A 22,814-nucleotide genomic window follows, 5' to 3' on the forward strand; every position below is an offset into this window, starting at 1 on the left:
TCTTGTTCTCTTTCGGTGGAGGAGAAATCCTTCACGACTGAGACAATTTTTATTTTTGTACCTTTTCTCCACGTTAAAAAACGACCCTGGTGTCTAACTCTGTCCCGTGGGAAGGCATAGTAAATAGGTACAATAATAACAACGAAGAACCATCTTTTGTTCAATTAATTTAGATTATTAGGTGAAAGTACAAAATAGTTAACAAATCCCCCCCTCCTCGTGTTAAAATAGGTTTCTTAATAATAACGTTATTTATTTCAGCACGGCCCGTAAATTGAACAATTCCCACCCCCAAATAAAACAATAACAAAACGATTTAGAGTCGGAAATCAGTTTCGTATGTAAATTTAATATAAAATGATCCCCCATTTCCGACCTATTCTAACATTTTAGGCCAATTGAAACATGAAATTGACTAAATTAGTTATAGCTTTGGTCCAATTAATAAGTTAATGCCTGAATAATTCTGTAATGATTAGGTTAGAAGGCTTTTTTCGACGTTTGCTGCGGACTTGACATCACACAACAGAATATTCCTTATATATATATATATATATGACAACTTTCATGGGGGTATTGGATACAGTTTTTTGTTTTTTCTTTAATCGTATTTGATTTTAGTCTGACAGGCCCGCAGCAAGCATCGGAGGACTTTGCTTATAGAAAGGCAAAAAAAAAAAAGTAAATTTTTACCTCGTTTCCACCTTAACATTTTCCTTTAAAATGATGGTTTGAAGGTTTTTGAGTATGCTGAAAACGAATATCGAATTGAAAATTTCCGCAAATAAGTAGTTTTCCTGATATTTAAGCAATGCCATTTCTTATGTTGTTGCTGGTGGCCGTCTTGGTACACGCGGGGGAACGAGTGAGTGCACTGCTTTGCTTTGCTTCTTCGTGTAAACGCAACCCCCGAAAAATTACGCGTAAGCGCACTCCTTCCAAGAAATAACATTGCTTAATATCCGGAAAACTACTTATTTGCGAAAAATTTAAATGCGATATTCGTTTTCAGCATACCCGAAAACCTTCAAAAGTCGTCATTTTAGAGGAAAATATTAAGGTGAAAACCAAGTAATAATTTACTTAAACCTGGTTATAGTATTACAGGAGGCGATTGTGCAGTATAGTTAACAAGAAAAAATGGGGGGGGGTGAAATACAAAACAAACGAACAACAAATAACTGTAACCAAATGCAATAAAATTTATTTTTTTAATTGTATAATTTTTTGATAGTTTTGAGTGTTTTTTGTTGTATTTAGTTGAATATGTTTTTGTTTTGAGTTGTTTTTAATGAAAGAGTTTTTGTCAAATATTTATTTGTTTGAGTTGACTTTTGGCAATAATGACGATCTCTGAAAATATTGAATAAAATAATACCAGGTCATCGTCCAGATATGGTCCAAATTTTTTCAATGAAAAATAAACAATAAAAAAGGGGGTTGACTTATTTGTAACGGATTTGAGTTTTACAATCCACAGAGGTATGAAAAAGTTGTCACAAAACAAATGTATAACAAATAAATGTTATCAAAGGCAAGATAAGTTACTTTTCTACCTAATTGAATAAGCTTTTAGTGTTTTTATTTAATGTAAAATGTTTATTAGGTTAAAAAAAAACAATATTGAGCCTTACCAGAGAACAAGAAAAAATGGCCTTTTACATTTTTGAAGTCTTGATAATCACTTCAAAATAAGAAATAAAACAAAATGCTGATAGGAACCCACCCAATACATGTCACGGTAACATTTATTTGGAGGTGTTTCTATCACCATTTCGGTTTAGTTCTTATTTTGAAGTCTTTGTCGAGAATTCAAAGACATCGTGGCCATTTTCTTTTTTTGTTTTTTGGTAGCACTTAATATTACTTGTTTTTCAAACCGAATAAACGTTTTAAAGTCAGTAAAAACAAACTTGTTTGGCACTTCTGTATTACACGGACGGCGCCATATTTTTTTTTGGTGCGTTTCACTAAACTGTCGCCAGGTGGCGCTTCTTTCCATTTGTATCTCCATCATGAAACGTTTCCAGAAAAAAATATGCGATTTAAACCCAGAACTCCAACTTCCAACATAGACTCCCACCACCATTTCTCCTTCTCCAACATCAACGGTCTACGTTCTAGCCTTCCAGAGGTTGAAATACAATTACAGGACACTAAACCAGACCTATTATTCCTAAGCAAAACTGGCATTGTACCAACTATTTCCCTGGATGAGTTTGTAATTAAAGGATACTCTAACTTAACATCAAAATCTAACCCCCAAAATTCGCCATGAGCATGGAATATATGCCTACATTACAGATGGCTTACGAACATTTAGCTAGCTAATCAAGCGTTTTTAGTGAAAGTTTGGCAAAGTGGAACCATAGATTGGAGTTCAGTTGAGCACTTGGTATGAAAATAACAATAGTGCAGAGACATGCTTGTAACGTCTCCTCTGTGAGAAAAAGTTTGTAGGGAAAAGAAAAGAGCATTAACTTCTAGATTTCGAAGCCGATTTTGACCTCTATCACGCCAGATATTCTATGGTATGCATTTTGTAAAAGTGTGTCTTTAAAATATATAGACAACAATATAACACTTATATATACTAATGGTCCTGGATATGACCTTAAACTATATCCAGTGGTGAGGCCCCAGTTTGTGGGCTTTGGGAAGTGTGGAGCCACCCTTTAATTGCCATTGCTCCCAGGTCCATTCTGACCCGGATTGGTAGTACCTGTTAGGGTCCCAACTATGGGTTAAATAGAAACAGATTTGAAAAAAAAAAAACAAATATATTCTAGTAAAAAATTGTTCTTCAAAATCACTGGATTCAGCATTAAAAAACCTGAAAAGGGTTGATATGCCGTAAAACACAAACAACCGAACCTATATGTGCTAAATCGGCATAGGCAGCTATATATCCTCCAATAAATTTGAACAAAAAAACAGAACAGCCAGTCATGGTACAACCTTGAGTGTGCCGTTGCCGTTACTCACAGAAACCACTATTTCAAATGTTTAGAAATTGTCAGCAAAACGATTATAGAAAATGCGAGAGAGCCATGCAAAAGGGGTGGTGGTTGCGCATGAGCGTCCTGTCAGTCACTCTGAAATCGGTGCACCCATCTCCTAACTGTTGCGACATCCACTGCATCGGTTTTGTGAACGTTCAACAGGTGCAGGTGGATGTTTATTGGGTTGATGTTTATTCTACTTGGATGAATTCAATTACGCATGTCTGCTTCTGACACACATCTATGGCAGGGGTTGCTTTCTTAGAGTTTCACACCGTCAATATCTGGAACAGAAAGTTGAAATTTTCAGCTCATGAATTCATAAGTTCATTAATTATGATAATGTGGAAGTCATCTTTTTCTGTTACGAGGGAAGCTTACATGCTTTGCTCTACAATAGGTTTATAACGGTGGTGTATTGCAGGGCTGTTCTGATATCGCATTATGAAATAATTTGAAAAATTTTTTAAAAATCTTTAAAAAGCTGAAACTTATTTTGTGCTTTTTAGTACAAGATGATCCAAACTTTAGTTCCCATTTACCTGCATCCTCGAGGATAGAGCTAAGATACTCATACATGGTCGGTTTTCAATGTGGGATAAATCCAGCTTCTCAAAAAGGAGTACTCTGAAGTGGTACCAAAATTTGTAAATTGCCTCAGTTTATAAGGATTTCTTTCAACTGATCGAGACGTTGAGAGATTAGCTGAATAAATAGATTGCACTAATGAAGATGCTGCGGATAAAAAGTATGTCCAGAATGATGCTGATGAAATCACATTCGGCAACAGAGATGAAGGCTTCGTAGGAACATTCCACGAAGCTTCTAATTTTTTTTTTTTTTTTTTTTTTACATGGGCATCACCACTTATCAAGGCCAAGAGGCCACTCGAGGATAAGAGTTAAAGAGTATACAGTAGAAATTGGACAATATAGTAATCGTTAGTAATGGAAATTCGGTAAATTTGTTAACTTATATGGAACGGCTCATCAAAAATTTGTTTACGTTAGACTTGTAGACAACCATATTGTAGTCAGCTGGAAAGCAGGAAGACAGAAGACAATTCCATAGGCATGCAGTTATAAGAAAGAAGCTTTGTTCATGGAATCTACGTTTAGATTTAGGCACAGATAAAGAGTGGGAGAAATTAGTGATAGTGTTTTCTGCTGGCGAAGGGGGGACCATAGATTGTTGAGTTTGAGTGGCTAAGTTCATTATTCCTTTAAATATCTCTAATCATACCCCCCCATCCCTATCGTGTGTGAATTGGTTCTAAGGGTCATCTGCAGCATGAAACATGCCAAGATTGCTGGCCTGTTTAGAATCCTCATCAAGATGCAGTTAGCTGAGACAGCTTTATGCGATCCTGAGAGCTGAACTACATCTTCAACATCTACAAGGTCAGACAGGAGGTATGTGGCTACAGTAACTATCGCGGCAGTAAGCTTACTGACCAGGTGATGAAATTGCTTGAGCGTATTTTGGACACTCCCATACATGAGATTGTAAGCATCAACAAAATGTATTTTGGTTTTATGCGCGGATACCATTTTCATTGCAGAAAAAGTCCATTCCTTCCAGGAGACCAGCCTACTTTGCATTTGTTGATCACAAGAAGGCATTTGATTGCATGCATAGGAAAGTACTTTGGTGAGCGATGAGGATCCTTAGTGTAGAGTGGGCTGTTCCTGTTGTGTAGGGCATCTCTACAAATACTTGTATTCATGTTAAGTACCATAACAACGAGGAATTATGAGTGGGCATTGGGATTGACTGATCTTGTGACGAGCCCCCATATATGTTATGAGCTGAGAGTGATTTTGCTTGGGCAAAGACCCCTGTGCAGAATCCTTGACTATGGTATGGCAGTTTTAATGAGATGATTTTATGGTTATTACAGATTGTCTGGAGAAGTGCAACTTCAGGTTGCTGACGTGGACAACAGGCAGGAAGAGCAAAGTCAATGTTTCTGATCTCTGGTGTTGGTCTCGACCTCCAACAGGATGCTGGCATGTTTTTCTGTTGCAAATGTGTTAAATGCGTACAGTTCAAAGTATGGGTTCACCAGAAATGTAGTGGTTTTGCTGAGCTGATTTTTTATTTTTAAGAGTCACCACTTATCAAGGCCTGAAGGTAACTTGAGGATAAGGTTAATTGTTGGCCTGTCTTATGTTTGTTGCAAATGTCTATGTGTTGCTCACTCAATAGACTGCCGAATGAGGGATAACACCCGACTTGATAGAGAGCATTTTCTAGAACCATCACCAAGCAGTGATCGTATATTAGCAACACCACCTGATAACAGAAGGTAGTTTGGTGAAGGTTCTAGAAAGTGCTCTCTATTCTTACATCTAGACATATTTCCTCCAGGATTCAGATCAAGGTTTTTTTTCGACTAGCCACAAGTTCAATGAAAACAAGTTCTTGTTGAGCCGTCCATTTAAATAATCAAATTATTGTACCCAATTTCAACCGCTATGGACCAATATGCTGACCATCTTACACTCATTAACCATTATCCTCGAGTGGTCTTGATAAGTTTTGACTTCTTTGTAAACAAAAAAATAAAAGTGTGTGTATATATATATATAGGTGTGTGTGTGTTAGAGTTGAATTTTGTAATGAACAACTGATTGTGCTAATTTCTTGTTGACGTATACTATCGTCACAAGGAAGGAAGCAATCCCTGGAAGAAGAGTGTAATGATAACAGAACAGCAGAACAAATACTCCATTACACTCCCCTTCAAAAGGAAGAGGTAATACTTGGGAGGATGGTCGCATGAAAATAGAACAGATGCTACAGATCTCTCCTCTCTACCAAAAAAAAAAAAAAAACAAGAGGTAATGCCTGGGAAAATGATCTTCTCATGATGGATGAACATACATACATATATACATACATATATATATATATATATATATATATATATATATATATGCAAACGTACCCGTCGTTGACTGGGTTCAAAAACAGCCTACAGAAAATGGACACTGATTTATGAAAGTATGATAGGTTATGAAAAGGAAGGGCTGTAAAGAGATAGCTTCGAATTTGGGGGTATCAAAACCAAAGCAAAATATGATGAAAGTAAAAATAAAATAGATAAACCCCATAATTTATTATACCATACCTGTTCACACTGAAACACTTATCACACTATTCTGTGGATCTATATTAAAAAAAACCTTGTTAAACTTTGTGACGTATTTCCATTCTATGGAGGTCATGTGCGAACGAACACCCCATAATTTTATTATACCATATTTCTTCAAACTGAAACATAATTATCAAAGTATACTTACGCAGATAGATATGAAAAGTCTTTATTACAGTTTGTGCCTATTTCCATTCTATGGAGGCCAGGCGCGAACGCAGACCCCACAATTTTATTATACCATCCCTATTTAAGTTAAAACATACTTATCAAAGTATTCTTATGTACATCTATATCAAAAACACTTGTAAACATTTTTTTAAATTTTTTATTTCCATACTTTGTGGACCAGGCGTGTACGCAGACCCCGCAATTTTAATTAATCATCATTATGCCAGATCAAACATACCCATTTCTGTGTCTTGATACATCTTCTATCATTATATGTGATCAGTTTTCTATAATAGTCAACCGTATAGGAGCCTATTCGTGACCAGACACACACACAGACGTTCAGCTTTATATTATATATATATATATATATATATGCTAACAGCCCACTCGGGAACACTGACCATGCAGTGATAATGGTAGAAATCGCCCTAAATTCTAGACCCAAAACTGAAGAGCCAGTGCTCAAAACAACGAGATATTATAAAAAGGTTGACTGGGAAGCCATCAGAGATCTTATCATAGATGCCCCATGGGGAAATATTTTTTTGTCTTTCTGCCGAACAGTGCGCAAATGAGACCACTGAATGGTTCAAAACAGCAATGGAAGCACATGTTCCCATGCGGAAATTTTATAGCAAGCCCCACTCTCCTCAATGGTTTACTTCGACTTGCGCAACTGCCATTGCTCAAAGGCAGCATGCATACCGCAGATTTAACTGACATAAGTCCAGTTCAAACAAACAGAAGTACATAGAAGCTAGAAATAACGTTAAGAAAGAAATAGCGACAGCCAAGAGAGAATTTACTGAAACCACTAAAAAACGCATCGAAGCACAAAAATTAGGAAACCGTGACTTCTGGAAAATCTACAACAGTGTAGTAAATAATGGGCAATCAACAATTCCCCCGCTAACCAACAATCACGAGGTTGTTTGCTCAGCAACCGACAAAGCTAATATGCTTGCCAGCCGGTTTGCCTCGAACTCCACACTGGACCCTAACAACCACCCCCTGCCTGACTTTCCTTTGCAGACAGATGCCACGCTAGACGATCTAAAAATCACCCCTGCTCAGGTACATGCTATCATAAAAAATCTTGACACTTCAAAAGCATGTGGACCTGATCTCCCAGCTGTGCTATTAAAAAAGTGCTCAGCCGAAGTAGCTCCAGTTCTCTCCAAACTCTACAACAAATGCCTTAATGAATCATGCTTTCTGAGCTGTTGGAAAACCGCTTCTGTGGTACCAATATTCAAGAATTCTGGCAAAAGAACTGACCCATCAAATTATCGCCCCATTAGCCTCCTCCCACTTTTCGCCAAAATATTTGAGACCATAATTAACCATGCTTTAGTCCAGCACCTTACAGATGCTAAACTTCTGACTGACAAACAATATGGATTTAGACAAGCCCATTCCACAGCTGACATCCTAACTCTAATCTCTGAACGTATATACCATTCACTGGACAAAGCGGGGGAGGGCAGAGCGGTAGCTCTAGATATATCTAAGGCTTTTGACAGGGTATGGCACAAGGGTCTCCTCAGGAAAATTAAATCATACGGTATCACTGGTAGAATACTTAGCATAATTAAATCCTTCTTAGATAAGAGAAAAATCCAGGTTGTCCTCGACGGTCGAACATCTAAACAGTGTGATATAAATGCGGGAGTGCCTCAGGGGTCTATTCTTGGACATCTATTGTTCCTGATATTTATTAATGATCTCCCCGACAAAACTGCCTCTGAGATGGGTATATATGCTGATGACACTACACTCTGTAACAGGCATGACAGGAAAACAAATGAACACATATCTAAAGAAATGGCAAAAACACTAGAGGATGACCTCCAATCTGTAGTGGAATGGGGACATAAATGGATGGTCACATTCAATGCTGCCAACTACAAGAAACCTTCTCTGCCACCAATAGCAATGGCCAGTAACTCCCTGTCTGAGAGTACATCTTTCAAACTGCTTGGCCTAACGTTCACAGGAAACATGAGCTGGAACAATTATATTGAAAACATTGCCAGGGCCGCTGCAAAAAAGGTAGGCTCTCTCTACTGTGCTAGAAAACTACTGACACCTGAAAGTATTCTGTATCTCTATAAGGCCACCATTCGCCCATGTATGGAGTATTGTTGTCACATCTGGGCTGGTGCGTCTACTACTAGTCTCTCGCTCTTAGACAAGGTTTAAAAAAGAGTCGCCAATCTGATAGGCCCTGAACTGGCATCTAAGCTTCAGCCTCTGTCCCATCGACGAAACGTTGCATCCCTCTGCTTGTTCTACAAGTATTTTAATGGTGAATGCTCTGACGAACTGTAGACACTTGTGCCCCCACGACGCAGACACCCTCGACAAACCCGACAGGCAGCTAAATCCCACCCCCACACAGTAGAGATCCCTAGATGTAAAAGATCTTTCTACTCCAGGAGTTTCTTCCCCAGAACCGCTAGACTCTGGAATTCCATTCCAGGATCCTGCTTCCCTAACTGTACTGACATGCAGAATTTCAAGTGCAACGTGAACCGACATCTTGCTGCCCAAATCCCTACATAGTGCCCCAGTAGTTGCTGCCCCTGATAGTAGCCCTCTACACCTGAGTGGCAATGTGCCTTGTTTGGGGTGAAAATGTAATAAAAAAAAAATATATATATATATATATATATATACATACATACATACTATACTACTCCAATGTTTGTACAAACTTGAAAAGTGCCTGAGGTTTGAATGTTGCCTTGAAAAGGCATTATTACCTTGAAAAATCCTTGAAAATATGGAAAATTTCTTGAAAAGGCTTTAAAAATTATATTCTTTATATCCTGTAAAAATTTGTGTTGAAATATGAAAATTAAAATTAAAATAAATACTATTAAATTATTTTTTAAGTATTAATAAAAAATACCATTAAAATATTTTATAAATATTGAAAATAAAATAGAAATACATTGTTCTGAAATTGCATAAAATTGTGGATACAAGAGTTACTGACCTTTATCACAAAACTAGTTTTGTGATAAAGATTGAAATCTCAGTCTATTTTTGTTCTCATTTATAATTTAATTTTATAATTTTTTTAAGGGGGAGAGTAAAGATGACTGCCATAAATAAAATTATCTCCCACCTCTAAAAAATACTTTCCTTGCATGGACAGGACTCTCCAATGACTACCCCCCCCCCTCCAATTGTGATACTTTAAAATTAGGCCAGCCAGGCTAAAAACAAAAAATGGACAATATGGCAACCATCTTGGTTTGAAATTTAAAAGTCGTAAAAAGAGTTAATATTTGAGATGAAATAAAAAAAAGCATTTAAAACTACTTAAAAACACCAAAAAATGATGCAAGTAGATTACAAAGTAATTTTTATTGGCTATGGTAAGATTTATTTGTTGGAGATTAGATTTTTTTTTTTTTTTTTTTTTTACCACTTTTTTTGAATCTCAAATTTTGTTTTGAATTTTGTCTGGTGAAGGCCTTGAAAAACTTTGAAAAGCCCTTGATATTCTCTTGAAAATGGACATTGAAAATCTGTACGTACCCTACATTTCCCAAAGGATGAGGTAATCCCCGGGAGGGGTGGTTTTATGCCAACAGAGCAACAGAACAGATTCTCCATTACCCTGCTGCACTCTCCCCCTCCCAAGGAGGAAGTAATTCCTGGGAATGTGGTCTCATAAAAAGAGAATATATATATATATACTACAGATTCACACTATTTTTAAACACATATATATAAAGGTCCTCATTGACAACATAAAAATTATACAACAGGAAAATAATATTAAAAAATAAAAAATTCTTTAAGCGTCATATATTACCCACTATAAATGATATCGCATTCGAGAAAAGCAGTAACATTCTAAAATGTCTTGCGTAGTTCGTATTGGACGGACTTCATTAACGGTGTCCACGAACTTGCTATTTTTAATACTCAAATTTTTAATCGGCCTTTATTTTTAATCGACTTTTCATCGACTCTATATTTTAACTTATCGCCGCTTACTGTATGTTTTAGTTTTCACTTTTAATTCTCATTTTCGCTCCTTCGGACTTTACTTCCACACTTGATGATTCGTGGACGAATCGAAAGCGCTTGTGACAGCAACAACTATGGAACTTTTATTAATATTTTTGATTTCGATACAGAAAAGATTATTCGGAAAATCGAAAAATTAAAAAAAAGAATCATAAAGCAAAGTGTCTCTGTTGCATTTAATAATATTTGCTTGAATATATATATATATATATATATATATACATATATATATACATATATATATATATATATATATATATATATATATATACTTCGGAATAGTTTTTATTTAACAATCAGTTGTTATGTAAACGTGAGATTGTTGGTTTACAAAATATTACTGGCAGTAATATTCTATAAGTTATCCCATCTAAACAAGAATTGCTCGATATGCAAGATAGAGCAAATAAATTAAATTGTAATTCAATGAATTTCAAAAAACTCTCATTGAAATGAAATGAATTGGTTGAGTTTCATATCAAAGAATTTTTATTATTCTAAGCAAGACAAAGAATGTTTTAGAAAGTTTATCTCCTTAACCTATAGGGTTTCGATGTCTACCATCTCATCAGAGGAGTGAAAATATTAGCAAATAGTTATAAAGGTATGCACCCTATTTGCTAAAGTCAGTGAGACATGGAAAGTCAAAGTGAAAATAATACATTTATCAGAAGTCCTGTAGCAGGAGTATTTGTAGAAAAAGGATATGAATGTTTTTGTTGATCCAACTTGATCCAATGAGAGTTTTTGAAATTCATTGAATTACAATTTAATATATATATATATATATATATATATATATATATATATATATATACTACACTACTTTCCAAAGGGTGAGATAATCCCTAGGAGAATGGTTTAATGACAACCAAACAGATACTATCCCCCCTCCCCTCCTCCTCTAGTATTAAAAGATAGTGAGTTTAGTTTGGATTCAGACAGATACCAAATTTCTGTAATAATTCATTTTGAAATTCAAACCTCGATTCTGGAATGTATTTCAGCTATGTTATTCATCGAAATGAACAAAGTCATCGTCTGCTTCGCTGATTTTATAACATATTTGGGTTATTGCTAAACCGTGACTCTTTTTTCCTTCAGAAAGTATGGTGGCTCAGTAGTGTAATAATATGTAAAAGTTTTTTTTCAAAATTCGGTTTTGAATTTTACTAATCTCTCTGATTGCTTTAATTTTATTTCTATATTTTTTTTTTAAATCTTAATATTAAAAAAAAAATCATGTGACCGTATCTTGTGTGTGTTCTTGTCTCTGTGACTTGCACCTTATTTTGTTAACGTTAATCTGTGATTTATGAAAATGATAAATACAACGAAATGGTGTAAAGCAGGGGGGGGGTCTCCAAACTATGGCCCGCAGATCAGATTCAGCTTGCTAAAGTTTTGAATCCGTCCCGCAGAGCTCTTATTGAAAATGTAAAAATATTCAGGAAAAAATTTTAAAATGGAAATGCGTGAAAATAGTATGGTGTCTTTTTTTGGGGGGGGAGGGGGGGATCAGAAAAAGATTTTAAAAAATGAGATTTTGGAAAACCAATTTCACTAAAAAGCAAAACTATTGATCAAAATGGTATAAAACACGTCCAAGTCATTTTTTTTTTATTTTGGCTCGCGTAGTTTTACAAAGTCAGCAATATGCCTCCAGCCCTGTTCAAAAACTTTAGAGACCCTTGGTGTAGAGTATCAAAAATGACTTTATATCCTATTAAAAAAAACTTTTAATGTAGTGATTTTTTTTGCTTTATGTAAGTGTTGCTTAAATTTAGTACAGTCAGGGAAATAAGGAGCAGGGAGTAAATTCCAGAGTCTGAGGTAAGAAAATATTAAATAGAAGTCTTTCCAGCATCTAAGGACCTCAACAATGAAGAGGTGAGATTTTGCTGCTTCTCAGTTAGCCAGGAGCATGTATATTGAATGGCCACAAGTGCTATGAGTTCGTTGGAGCACATTCTATTAAAGCACTTGTAAAACATGCACAAAGATGCAACATTGTGGTTTGGAGCTTGGTTGATAGTGTGGGATCTTTTTAAGATTCTTTTTTGAATCCTGTCTAAGAGTGAGAGATGCTAACAATACTCTATGCATGGGCAAATTGTGGTTTTGTAAAGATATGGGATATTCTCAGCTGTGACTAATTTTCTAGTACGGTAGAGGGAGCTCACCTTATTTATAGCAGCAATGTCTTCAATGTATTAATTAGGTAAGTACTTTTTGACGGACCGTCTTTTTAAAAATCTACCAAAAATCAGATAATTATCCAATCAATACAAAATTTTCAGCGATTATTAAGAGAAGAATGAATTTTATAACAGTGCACTTATTTTTCATAAACAATATTTATATATATATATATATATTTTTGCTTACAACCCCCCCCCTTGTTTTGAGGGGGTTCCAAATATGCTTAAAATGATCATTTGAAACTGAACAAAACATATTATGTTGTTGTAAGGGACGGGATTATAGATAAAAAAAAACAAAAAAAAAACGTGTTTGCATACCTTATTTTTATGTCTGAATATCAAAACTTTGATTGTGTTTAATTATCCCGCTTTTGAGTTTTGAAGTGTGAAATTCGGTGAATATGTTAAGTAAAATAATTAATTTAAGTTAAGCAAAACAAAAAAAAATTTTTTTAAATATTTATAGGAATAAAGCCATTTTAAAATCTTTGATAAGTAAATTAACAATTTCTTTTTAGCGAGCCGAATAATGCATGACCATTATTAAACAGGGCATGCTTTGAAGAATCGATACAAAAAAAAATCGATAAATATTGTGCCCTTTGTGTTAAAAATATTATTTTTTCGATCAAGTTTGGAAACGTTTGCCGCCTTTTGACTATGGTGGACCAAACGCGCTGAAATAATTTTTTTTATTCTGCTTTAAATTGCCCCCCCCCCTCCCCATTTTGGAGAGCCTGGCCCCTACACACATGCACATTAAAACCAAACTCATACAAATGGTCGCCCATCTGGTACTGGTCAGCCTCAGCTTAATAATACATTGAAATTTTCGTCGCTGAAAAATAAGTTTTTTTTGGCTTTTTGGTCTTCCGTAGTTTGCTTTTTATCAAGCACAAATGTAAACAGTAATCAAATCGACTTGAAGTAACTGGTTGCCTATATGAATAAGTGGAATTATTTGAAATCCAGGTACTTATATTATAATATTTTTGCATATTCTCATAGAAAATCACCCTAAATCTTAGTTAGACAAGAAATGAACAAATTAATTCTTTCAAAAACCTTTTTTTTAAACTATTTATATACATTTTTTGTGCAAAACAAAAAACGCCAATTGTTAACTTTTGGGGAAAATTTAACATTTAAAATTTAATTAAAAATAGTAGAAAAAGTTTTACATTATTCTGCTTTCTATATGATAAAATTCAGGGTTTTATCTTTCTGGAAAAAAAAAGTTACTCAGAAATAATGGATTTTAATAAATGTAATTTCGTTTTAAAAAACAACAACTTGATTTTTCGGCCATTTTTGGCGGTGCCTACACTTAAACATATTTTAATTTATGCAGATTGCATATGTATTATAGAATCAATCCTTAATTGATTATTATATTATTATGAAGAATAATTTGCCCGGTGGACTAATTCGCAAAAAAAAATAAATAAATAATGTCGTTCATCAAATTCCGTCTGTGTTTGTTTACAATATCATGTCAGCTGATATTTGGGCTTGACGATGAATGCCCTGGAAAAGTCACTTCTGGTTAATGTTTAATTTTAAAATATGCAAACGAAGAAATGATTTGCGGGAATTTTAAATGGTATCTCTTCTTTTATCGTAAATTGAACTCATTAATAAGAAAAATTAAAATAAATTGGTGAGGTACACCCGGGCTTGATCAGGGAATCATTCGATCTGTAGTCGAATGCTCTACCACTGAGCTATATCTCCAGATGTCAGTAATTTTTTTTTTTTTTTTATTAGGAAGAAATGATTCACTGAAATGTTTTTATCTCCCTTGCCAGTGTAACATAAACTATTTCCCTGACATTTTTAACATTCCGATTCCAAACAGAATGAACAATCAATTCTTTTTACGATATAAACAATATTTAACTATTTCTAATAGAATTTATCAATAGACTAAATTCTAACATTCCAATTCTTAACTTTGCTTACAAGGTTCAAGTCTCGGCTTATCTTAATCTCATTTTCACTTATCCAATCTTCTCCTTATTTACATGGAAAAGGGACAGCCCTTTTCATGTAACATAATTTGGGAATTCCAGGCGCTGTATGTAGGAGGACGTCGACACCTCCCTTCAAGAGTTGCAAAAACCTAATGTCGTCATCTCCCCTAATGGGGATATACATGCGGCTGGGGACTGCTTGTGAATTTTATACTCTTATGAAACTTTATCCTTTGGAGGAAGCCAGTTAAACCCGAATAGGGTTAGTGCTGACTGACACAGTGTTCTTAGATAGCTTTTGTATCGGAATGTCTTTGATAAGTATTGATAATCGAAATAATCTGATGAAAGAAGGAACAGGTGATTTTGACCATTTCAGTTAAGTTAGAAAGATAAGTTTAAGAAGTAAATAATTAAATTAACGGTACTTGTACAGTTTAGTCACGACATTAAAAAATGAAAATATCGAAAAAAGTTTAAATTGTATGTATCCGTTATAGAACGAAGTTCTCCAAAAAAATTCACTTAATTTCATCAAGTAGTTTTTGTTTTTTTTACAGTGGAAAAACACATTTTTATGAGAGCGCGTTGAAAGCAGACATCTTGGATTTAAAAAAAAATTTTTTTTTTAATTTTAGAAATGCCAAAGGGAGATAACTCCAGTTAAAGCTCGGACACTCCCTCCCCATCTTTAATACTAGCTTTTCTTCCTAAAAATCGAACCTTTTGCTCGGTATCATAATAAATTGTTTTTTCGCTGTAAAACAAAAACTATCTGACGAAATTAAGTGAAATTTTTTTTTCGGAGAACTTTGTTCCATAACGGATACGTAAAATATAACTTTTTTTTTTTCGATGTTTTCATTTTTTAATGTCTTGATTAAACTGCACAAGTTCCAAAAAATATTTATAGAAATGTAAAAAAATATTAGTTTTCTCTACAAATAAAACCATTTATGAAAACCCATCTGTCCTTCTTCTTCATGAAAAGAAACTTATTTTTATAGCAACCATTAGATGAAAGCGTACGGCACAATCACGTTGACACACTGGTTCTCGCCAGATCACCGAAGTTAAGCAACGTTGAGGCTGGCCAATACCACATGGGTGACCATTTGGGAAGGCTGGGCACTGTATGTACCTTCTGGGAAGGTTGAGCGTGGGGCCAGCACCCTCACCCCGTAAAAAGAACTCAGTCGCTACAAATGCATCTACAAAGTTGTAGATGGCCTTTGCCCCTTAGGGACTCAAGGCTATGGATGTGGCCTTAGATGAAATTGCAATGATGAAGAGGATAAAAAGACCTCAGATAAACATATACACAGAACGATTTTATTTTGTTGTTGAAAATATAAGTGCAATAGTTTTGCTGGAAGGGGAGATAATCACAAAATCGTTCAATCACTTGTTCATTATTTGGATTGTTGGTTTTTTTTTTTTTGTTTTTTTTTTTTAAATTCTTTGATTGAAAAAATATTCTGTCCTTTCTGCAGATTCCTCGATGGCGCTATTCCCCAGTTCGAAAACTGCATCAACTTTTACCGCTAAGTGCTTCTCAATCAAAGCCTCTGTCAGCAGAATGCCAACTCAGTTACAGCGCGAGTTGTCAGTGGAGAAGGCAACTCCACCTCACTTCAGGTATCTCAATCTATTATTATTGATACTTATGCAGTATAAGAACCGTGCTAGCATCGGAATCGTGCATGCAGTTTATGGAAAATGCCAGAGTGTGCTGAAATGCTGAGTGTCTTGACCTTAATTAAAAAAAAAATCATAAAAAATATTTGTTATCATTGGTTTATTATAAAAAAAAAAAAATTAAATTTTTGTCTTTATTTGAAGAAAAAAATTATAAAAAGAAAAGAAAAAAATAATGGAAAACATTTTAAAATCAGTTGTTATTCAAATAAAAAAAACATTTATTCGTAAAACTTACCTTACAATGATTGTTTTTTTTTTATTTGAATTTAAATTTTCTTAGTTTTGTAAAAAAAAAAAAAAAAAAAAAAAATTTTCCAATAATCATTCAAGAATATTGTTTTCATTTTTCAATAAATTTTTCATTGAATTAACTTCATACTGATAGAAATAATATATTCTTGATTGAAAAAAAAAAATTGAGAGCGTTTGCACAAAAAAAAAATCATTAAACTTTTCTTCAGCACCTTCAGGAATTTCCTGTAAATCACCCGGATGATTCTTATGAGACCATGGTCCTTATAAATACCTTATTATTATGTTAAAGCTGAATTAATGTTTGTTTCTTCAAGGCTTCTTTTTATATTTTTCATAAATGTATACTATAAATTTCACCTGTCTGTTTAAATGTATGTATGTATGTATGTATGTATGTCTGCCTAGAACTTTTGACAGAGGTGACAAATTTTCATAAGATCAGTATCTAACAGTAATCTAACAGTAAAAAAATGAAACAAATAATAAATAGAAAATAATTATTAGTTAAAAATACAAAGATAAATAATGAAGGTTAAATATTAATAAAACAGACTATAATTAATATTCAGTGCCAACACATTTTGAACAAATAAAATTCTGCAGAATAACTCCATCTTCAATAGGATCGATCATGTACATTTGAAAGTCAAAAACATGACTTCCTGAAATATATAGCATCACAGATATGCCACCTGACCATCCGATGCAAGTAAGAACATGTAGAAAGTTATATAATCTATATATATATATAAGCGAAAATGTTTGTATGTGTGCTCGCTTTTTCTGTATGTCTACAAAAGGCTTTTTTCAGAGAAGCGGTCGGTCGGTTCACAACTTTTTAAAACTTTTTATATCACATATAAATCGTAATATCTCAGAGTTAACGAAGCTCGCCTGTCTATTTAATTTGCTTTATTTCGGGAAGATAAATATTCAACATTTGTCGCTCGCCGTATATGGGTTAGTCTTTTTCCTATAACATCTTGGGAAGCGTTCCCGCAGTAAATGAAATACTAATACTAGTAATACACACGGACGAAAAAACGCTTTGGATAATCACAGATTTCAAGGTAGTTCTACTAAAATAGCCATATTTTTTAAACCAAAGCACTTCAAGTCTTCAAATTACTACTGTTTTGTTCAGAAATGAATATACTTTCAAATGAATTAATGAATATGAATGTACATTATATATTTTAAGAGTTTTAAGCAAATAAAGTGATAAAAATGTGAACGTCATAAAATGGCGTTTTCGGTAAGGTTTTGTAATGACCCCCCCTGTTTTCTAAAGGTCCGTACCGTGATTGTATGAAGAATTTCGTCATGAAATTTGGGAACCAATCAGTAGAGGTGTTAATCTTAATACTGTCAAGTGTCCGAAATATTTTTGACCATTTCTTTTTTTGTTGTGTTAAAAATAAGACTTTAATATGACTAGTATCCAACATTTTGAAAAAAAAATTCTTCGGACACCCAGTAGTAAGTAAATCAATCTTTTTACTATCTTTATCAATTAAAAGTATTATTTTATGTTGAGTAGGACCGCGGTAATTGATAATTTAAAAGGACCTACTCGAAAAAAAAATTGTTTCTATTTCTCGAATTTGGTCAAATGAAGTACTAGCAGCAGCAGCAGCTCCAGCCTGTAGAATCAGCCATAGCACCGCACAGTGTATAAACAACATGCGTTCTTTAATTTTTATTCAAGAACGAATTAAGAAAAACATGAAAATATGAATATAAATGTTCTTATATGTTTAATTAGAGCTATTTTGTTATCAGAATAACATTAGTTTAGAACTATTCGGTTTTCAGAATGTATAATAACAACAATCCCAACCAATTCGGCATTATGAATCTGTAGCAGTGTCAGAATCTTTGGGAAAATCGCCATTGCAAATTTGACACCCCTAAGACAATACTGCGAATAAAATATAAAAAAATCGTAATTTCTGTTTTTAAAGTGGGTTTTTTTATTTTATTTATGGAATATACTTCCAAAATAAACTATTACAGTTGTTTCAAACATAATATAAATATTATTTCTTATTTGTTAAAAAACCGTGTTGACAAAATATCCGCTCGCGGTGATTGAATACGCGGACATTCATTGAATCTGTTGCAATTTCTCACATTTTTCGTCAAATTTAAAAACATGGTTAAAAAAACAAAATAAACTTTTGTAGATTGCATGCACTTTTATTCTTTAAATTAGTTTTGAACAGCGAATTAAAACAATGTTTTACTGCGAACAGCCACAAATGTTTTTTTTCAAAATCAAAATAAGTATCAAAATCTCGTTTATACATAGATTCGAAAAAGTTGTCAAAAAACAAATATATAACAAATAAATGTTATCAAAGGCAAGATAAGTTACTTTTCTACCTAACTGGATAATTTTCTAGTGTTTTTATTTAATGTAACATGTTTATTCAGCTCGAAAAACGTACAGTGTTTACCGATGTATTGGAAAATTAAAAATGGCGCCCGGCCCGACTCTCTTTGACACGGAAAGTTTGAGAAAAGGAGTTAAAAATAAAAAAAACTATACAAAATACTGTTAAAAACTCACCGAATATATGTCAGCCTATGTCACATGTCACGGTAACATATATTGAGCGAGTTTCTAGCAGTATTTTGTCTACTTTTTTATTTTTAACTCTTTTCCACAAACTTACCATTTCAAGAGTCGGGCGCCATTTTAAATTTTCCAAAACATCGGTAAACACTGTTTTCAAGCTGAATAAACATGTTACATTAAATAAAAACACTAAAAAATTATCCAGTTATGTAGAAAAGTAACTTGCTTTTGATAACATTTATTTGTTATATATTTGTTTTTTGACAACTTTTTCGAATCTATGTGTATAGTAATACAAACCCTCAAAATCTATATCAATATTCTTGAAATTTTAAAAGAAAACACATCAAACTACAATTAGGAAGCTTTTTATTTCGTTATTTTTTTTCTCTACTTATTAAGCGAAAGATATTTTTACAACCTGCTCCAGCGTAGTATAAACGGCCTATGGAATTAACACCTTCAACCTCGAAAATAGAAATCAACAAATTTATGGAATTTTCTTTGAAATTTCGCAACGCAGTTTCTTATTAAATTAAAACTAAATATAACATTTTCTGACTTATTTACCTGTCGAATACACACACACATATATATGTATGTATATATATATATATCTTTCTGTAAAATATTTATTTGAAATGGAAACGGCATTTTGCAGTTAGGACAACAAAACAAAAATGAAGTAACGGTTCGTATTCCTAAAACACTCTTTAACCCTAACAATAACACTAAGTTCGAGTGGCAAGCCCCCCCCCCCAAATAAAATACCTTTGTAAGCCACATACAAGCATCTAAAACAAACAAACAAAAAATAGATCCTTCCTTAAAGAAAAATACACATGAAAATAAATTGGTTAACTGTCCTAAAATGCTAGAATGGCCAGGAAATGGTGAATTATTTTACATTAAATTTTTGTGAAACTAACCGCTCCCCCCTCTAATATTGTTTTTGTTAGCTTTGTCTCTGTCAAGTTTTCAGTATGTTCACACATAATTTTCATTAGCCCCTACAATTAATTCAAAGTCCGAATGGCAACCCTCCCCATATTCTCATTGCATAGAAACCCTCTTAAAACTACACATAATCATCTTAAAAAAAAAAAAAAAAAAAAAAAAACAGTTAACTGCCCTAAAATGCTAGAATGACCTATATTAGGAAATTATTTTACATTCAATTCTAAAATAATTTGTTTATCTTTCATTAAAGTTTTTCATGGCATTTTATACATAATTTCCTAAAAAGGTAGAATCACATTTTGGAGGGGTGGTCAGAAGGAGTTGAGTGGGGTTAAACAGAAGGTGTTAATCTACAATAATACCAAAGAAATATTGCAATATATTCATTTATAAATGGTCTTATGTTTAGATTTAAGTTTTTTGTACATAAAGCACATTACAATTCAACTTTGAGTTCTCCAACTTCTTTTCTGTTTATGGATACATGGCATTTTTAAGGAATTGCTGCATATTTATGCACATTTACTGCAGATTATTTGGAAACCATAAACTTTGGGAGATTTTCAGTTGCATATTCTGATTCCTTGTACAAAAATACACTTATATGGTAAATTTCATTTCTTAGTCTTGTGTTTTAACAAAGATATGACATTTTTACTGAAAAAGTAGTGTAAAAAATGTGACGAAACGTATATGGTCTTAAAGAGGGAAAAATATCCAAACGTGTGAGGCACAAAAATAGCCATAACTTCCTTAATTTTAATCAGATTTTAAAAATTTAAAAAGATTCTTTCTTAGCTCATCAAGCTCTTTCTATGCATACCAATATTGAAATATTTCAAGCTATTTCAATTTTTCATGTGTATTGCTACTAATACTATCCCGCAGTTAAACTTGACCTCATTAACTCATTAAAACGGACACCTGCCAAATCCAAGTAATTAAATAAATTCAAACGTGTTTCTGTTAGTATCTCGCGGTGGGGCAATAGTTAACGTCGTACGTTTTTTTGTTTTTTTTTTCACACTTTAATTTACAACTTTGCCTCAACAGTTTGGGTTCGATCCTCATACTTACATTTTTTTTTTACCCCCCACCCCCGGAGTTTCCACACACACCTCCAAACACCCATGTAACGCCCTCGCTAGTCTATATATTTAAATCTCACCTGTTTAAATGTATGTATGTATGTATGTATGTTTGTATGTCTTGCAAAACATTTCGACAGAGCTGATGGATTTTCACGAGATCGGTATCATTTTGAAGCTCAATCATTTGGACAACAAATATCGAAAAATTGGCTAAAAACATTAATCCTTCACCCTCAACTGGGCACTTGTTTACAGGGAGGGGATGGTTTTTTCTGTTGATATTTTCGAAAGTCATCCCCTCCTTTTAATTGACTAGCCTTAATTTAAATATTCACAACTTTCGGTTTGGCGATGGGTGCAACAGCAAAGACGTCACTTTTTTTTTTTTCCACATTCTTTTCCTCCTTTGCAGTACAGGTTCGAGCCTGCCTGCCTACTACCACTTTTTTTTTTTTGCTCAGCACCCACCTCCAAACACCTGGGCAACACCGGGCACACAGGCTAGTATATATATATATATATATATATATATATATATATATGATTGTGCATATACACACACCTGATGTATTTATTCAATAAAATGAAATTGTATGACTGTTTCCACCATTATAGTTTAAGTTGCTTCAGTGCGAGTCTATCCATTCCATGTCTGCATTGTTTTGCCTTCAATAAAACCTAAATTTCGTTTATATATACACAATAAACAATACTTCAAGCAAACTACTTTAATTTCTAGACACAATAAACATTTTTTAATGAAAATGGAGAAAGAGCCTGGAATGGCAGATGATACTTTTCAATGGGAGGAAACTAATAAAAATGATGTTAATGGGAATTTGAAAGAACAATAGTTTAATAAGGAAATGTTTTGTTTTATGATTTTATTAAAAAAAAAAAATGTTTAGAACAAAGTAAATTAATAAAAAGGAACTTTGTGATTATAACAAAAATGATCAGGAGAGAAAGAGAAAAAGAGTAAAAAGAGAGGTAATTTTAGGTAAATTTGCAAAAAAATAACATGGACAGCAAATCTACAGCAAATCTACCATGCATGTTTGAAAGTCAAAAACACGTCTGACGAGGGGATGACTTCCCGAAATATATAGCATCACAGATATGCCATCTGATGCAAGTAAGAATATATTACATATAGAAAGTTATTTATATATATATATATATATATATATATATATATATATGATTGTGTATATACATACACATGTATTGGATCCTTAAAGTGAAATTGCATGACCGGTTCAACCATTATATCTTAAGTTTCTTCAGTGTAAGTCTATCTGTTACATGTCTGAATTGTTTTACCTTCTATAAACCTAAATTTTGTTGATATATGCACATTAAACAATGCTTCAAACAAACTACTTTAACCTCTTTATTTATTTATGTAGCAAAACTGGGTGAAATTGTGCAGTTTACGTTGGCTGACATCGGGGAAGGTATTAAAGAAGTCCACATAAAAGAATGGTATGTATAAGATTGTTTTCTTAACTTTTGCCTTTTTTTATTTTTGTTTTTTTACTGCTTAGCTAGAATTCTCCTTATATTACAAAAAGAAAAAGAAAAAAAAAGAAAAACAAATTTTTTAATAATGTACATACCCATCACGGAAAGAAAAGATCGTATTCTAAGGCGGGGGTTGAGGCTGAAG

The 22,814-nt window shown here is 33.4% G+C and overlaps 1 protein-coding gene across 1 annotated transcript in view; it reads left to right on the plus strand.

Moving 5' to 3' along the window:
• LOC145287744 (lipoamide acyltransferase component of branched-chain alpha-keto acid dehydrogenase complex, mitochondrial-like) overlaps nucleotides 1–22,814 on the plus strand; it is a 55,380-nt gene that overhangs the window by 1,470 nt on the left and 31,096 nt on the right. Inside the window, exons 2-3 of the mRNA XM_080135509.1 lie at nucleotides 16,051–16,195; nucleotides 22,555–22,630. Coding sequence (XP_079991635.1) covers nucleotides 16,051–16,195; nucleotides 22,555–22,630 — 221 coding nt within the window. The remainder of the gene's footprint in view (nucleotides 1–16,050; nucleotides 16,196–22,554; nucleotides 22,631–22,814) is intronic.

The sequence above is a fragment of the Euprymna scolopes genome, chromosome 11, assembly GCF_053919585.1.
Source record: "Euprymna scolopes isolate OS-2025 chromosome 11, ASM5391958v1, whole genome shotgun sequence".
In the NCBI taxonomy this organism is placed as follows: domain Eukaryota; kingdom Metazoa; phylum Mollusca; class Cephalopoda; order Sepiida; family Sepiolidae; genus Euprymna; species Euprymna scolopes.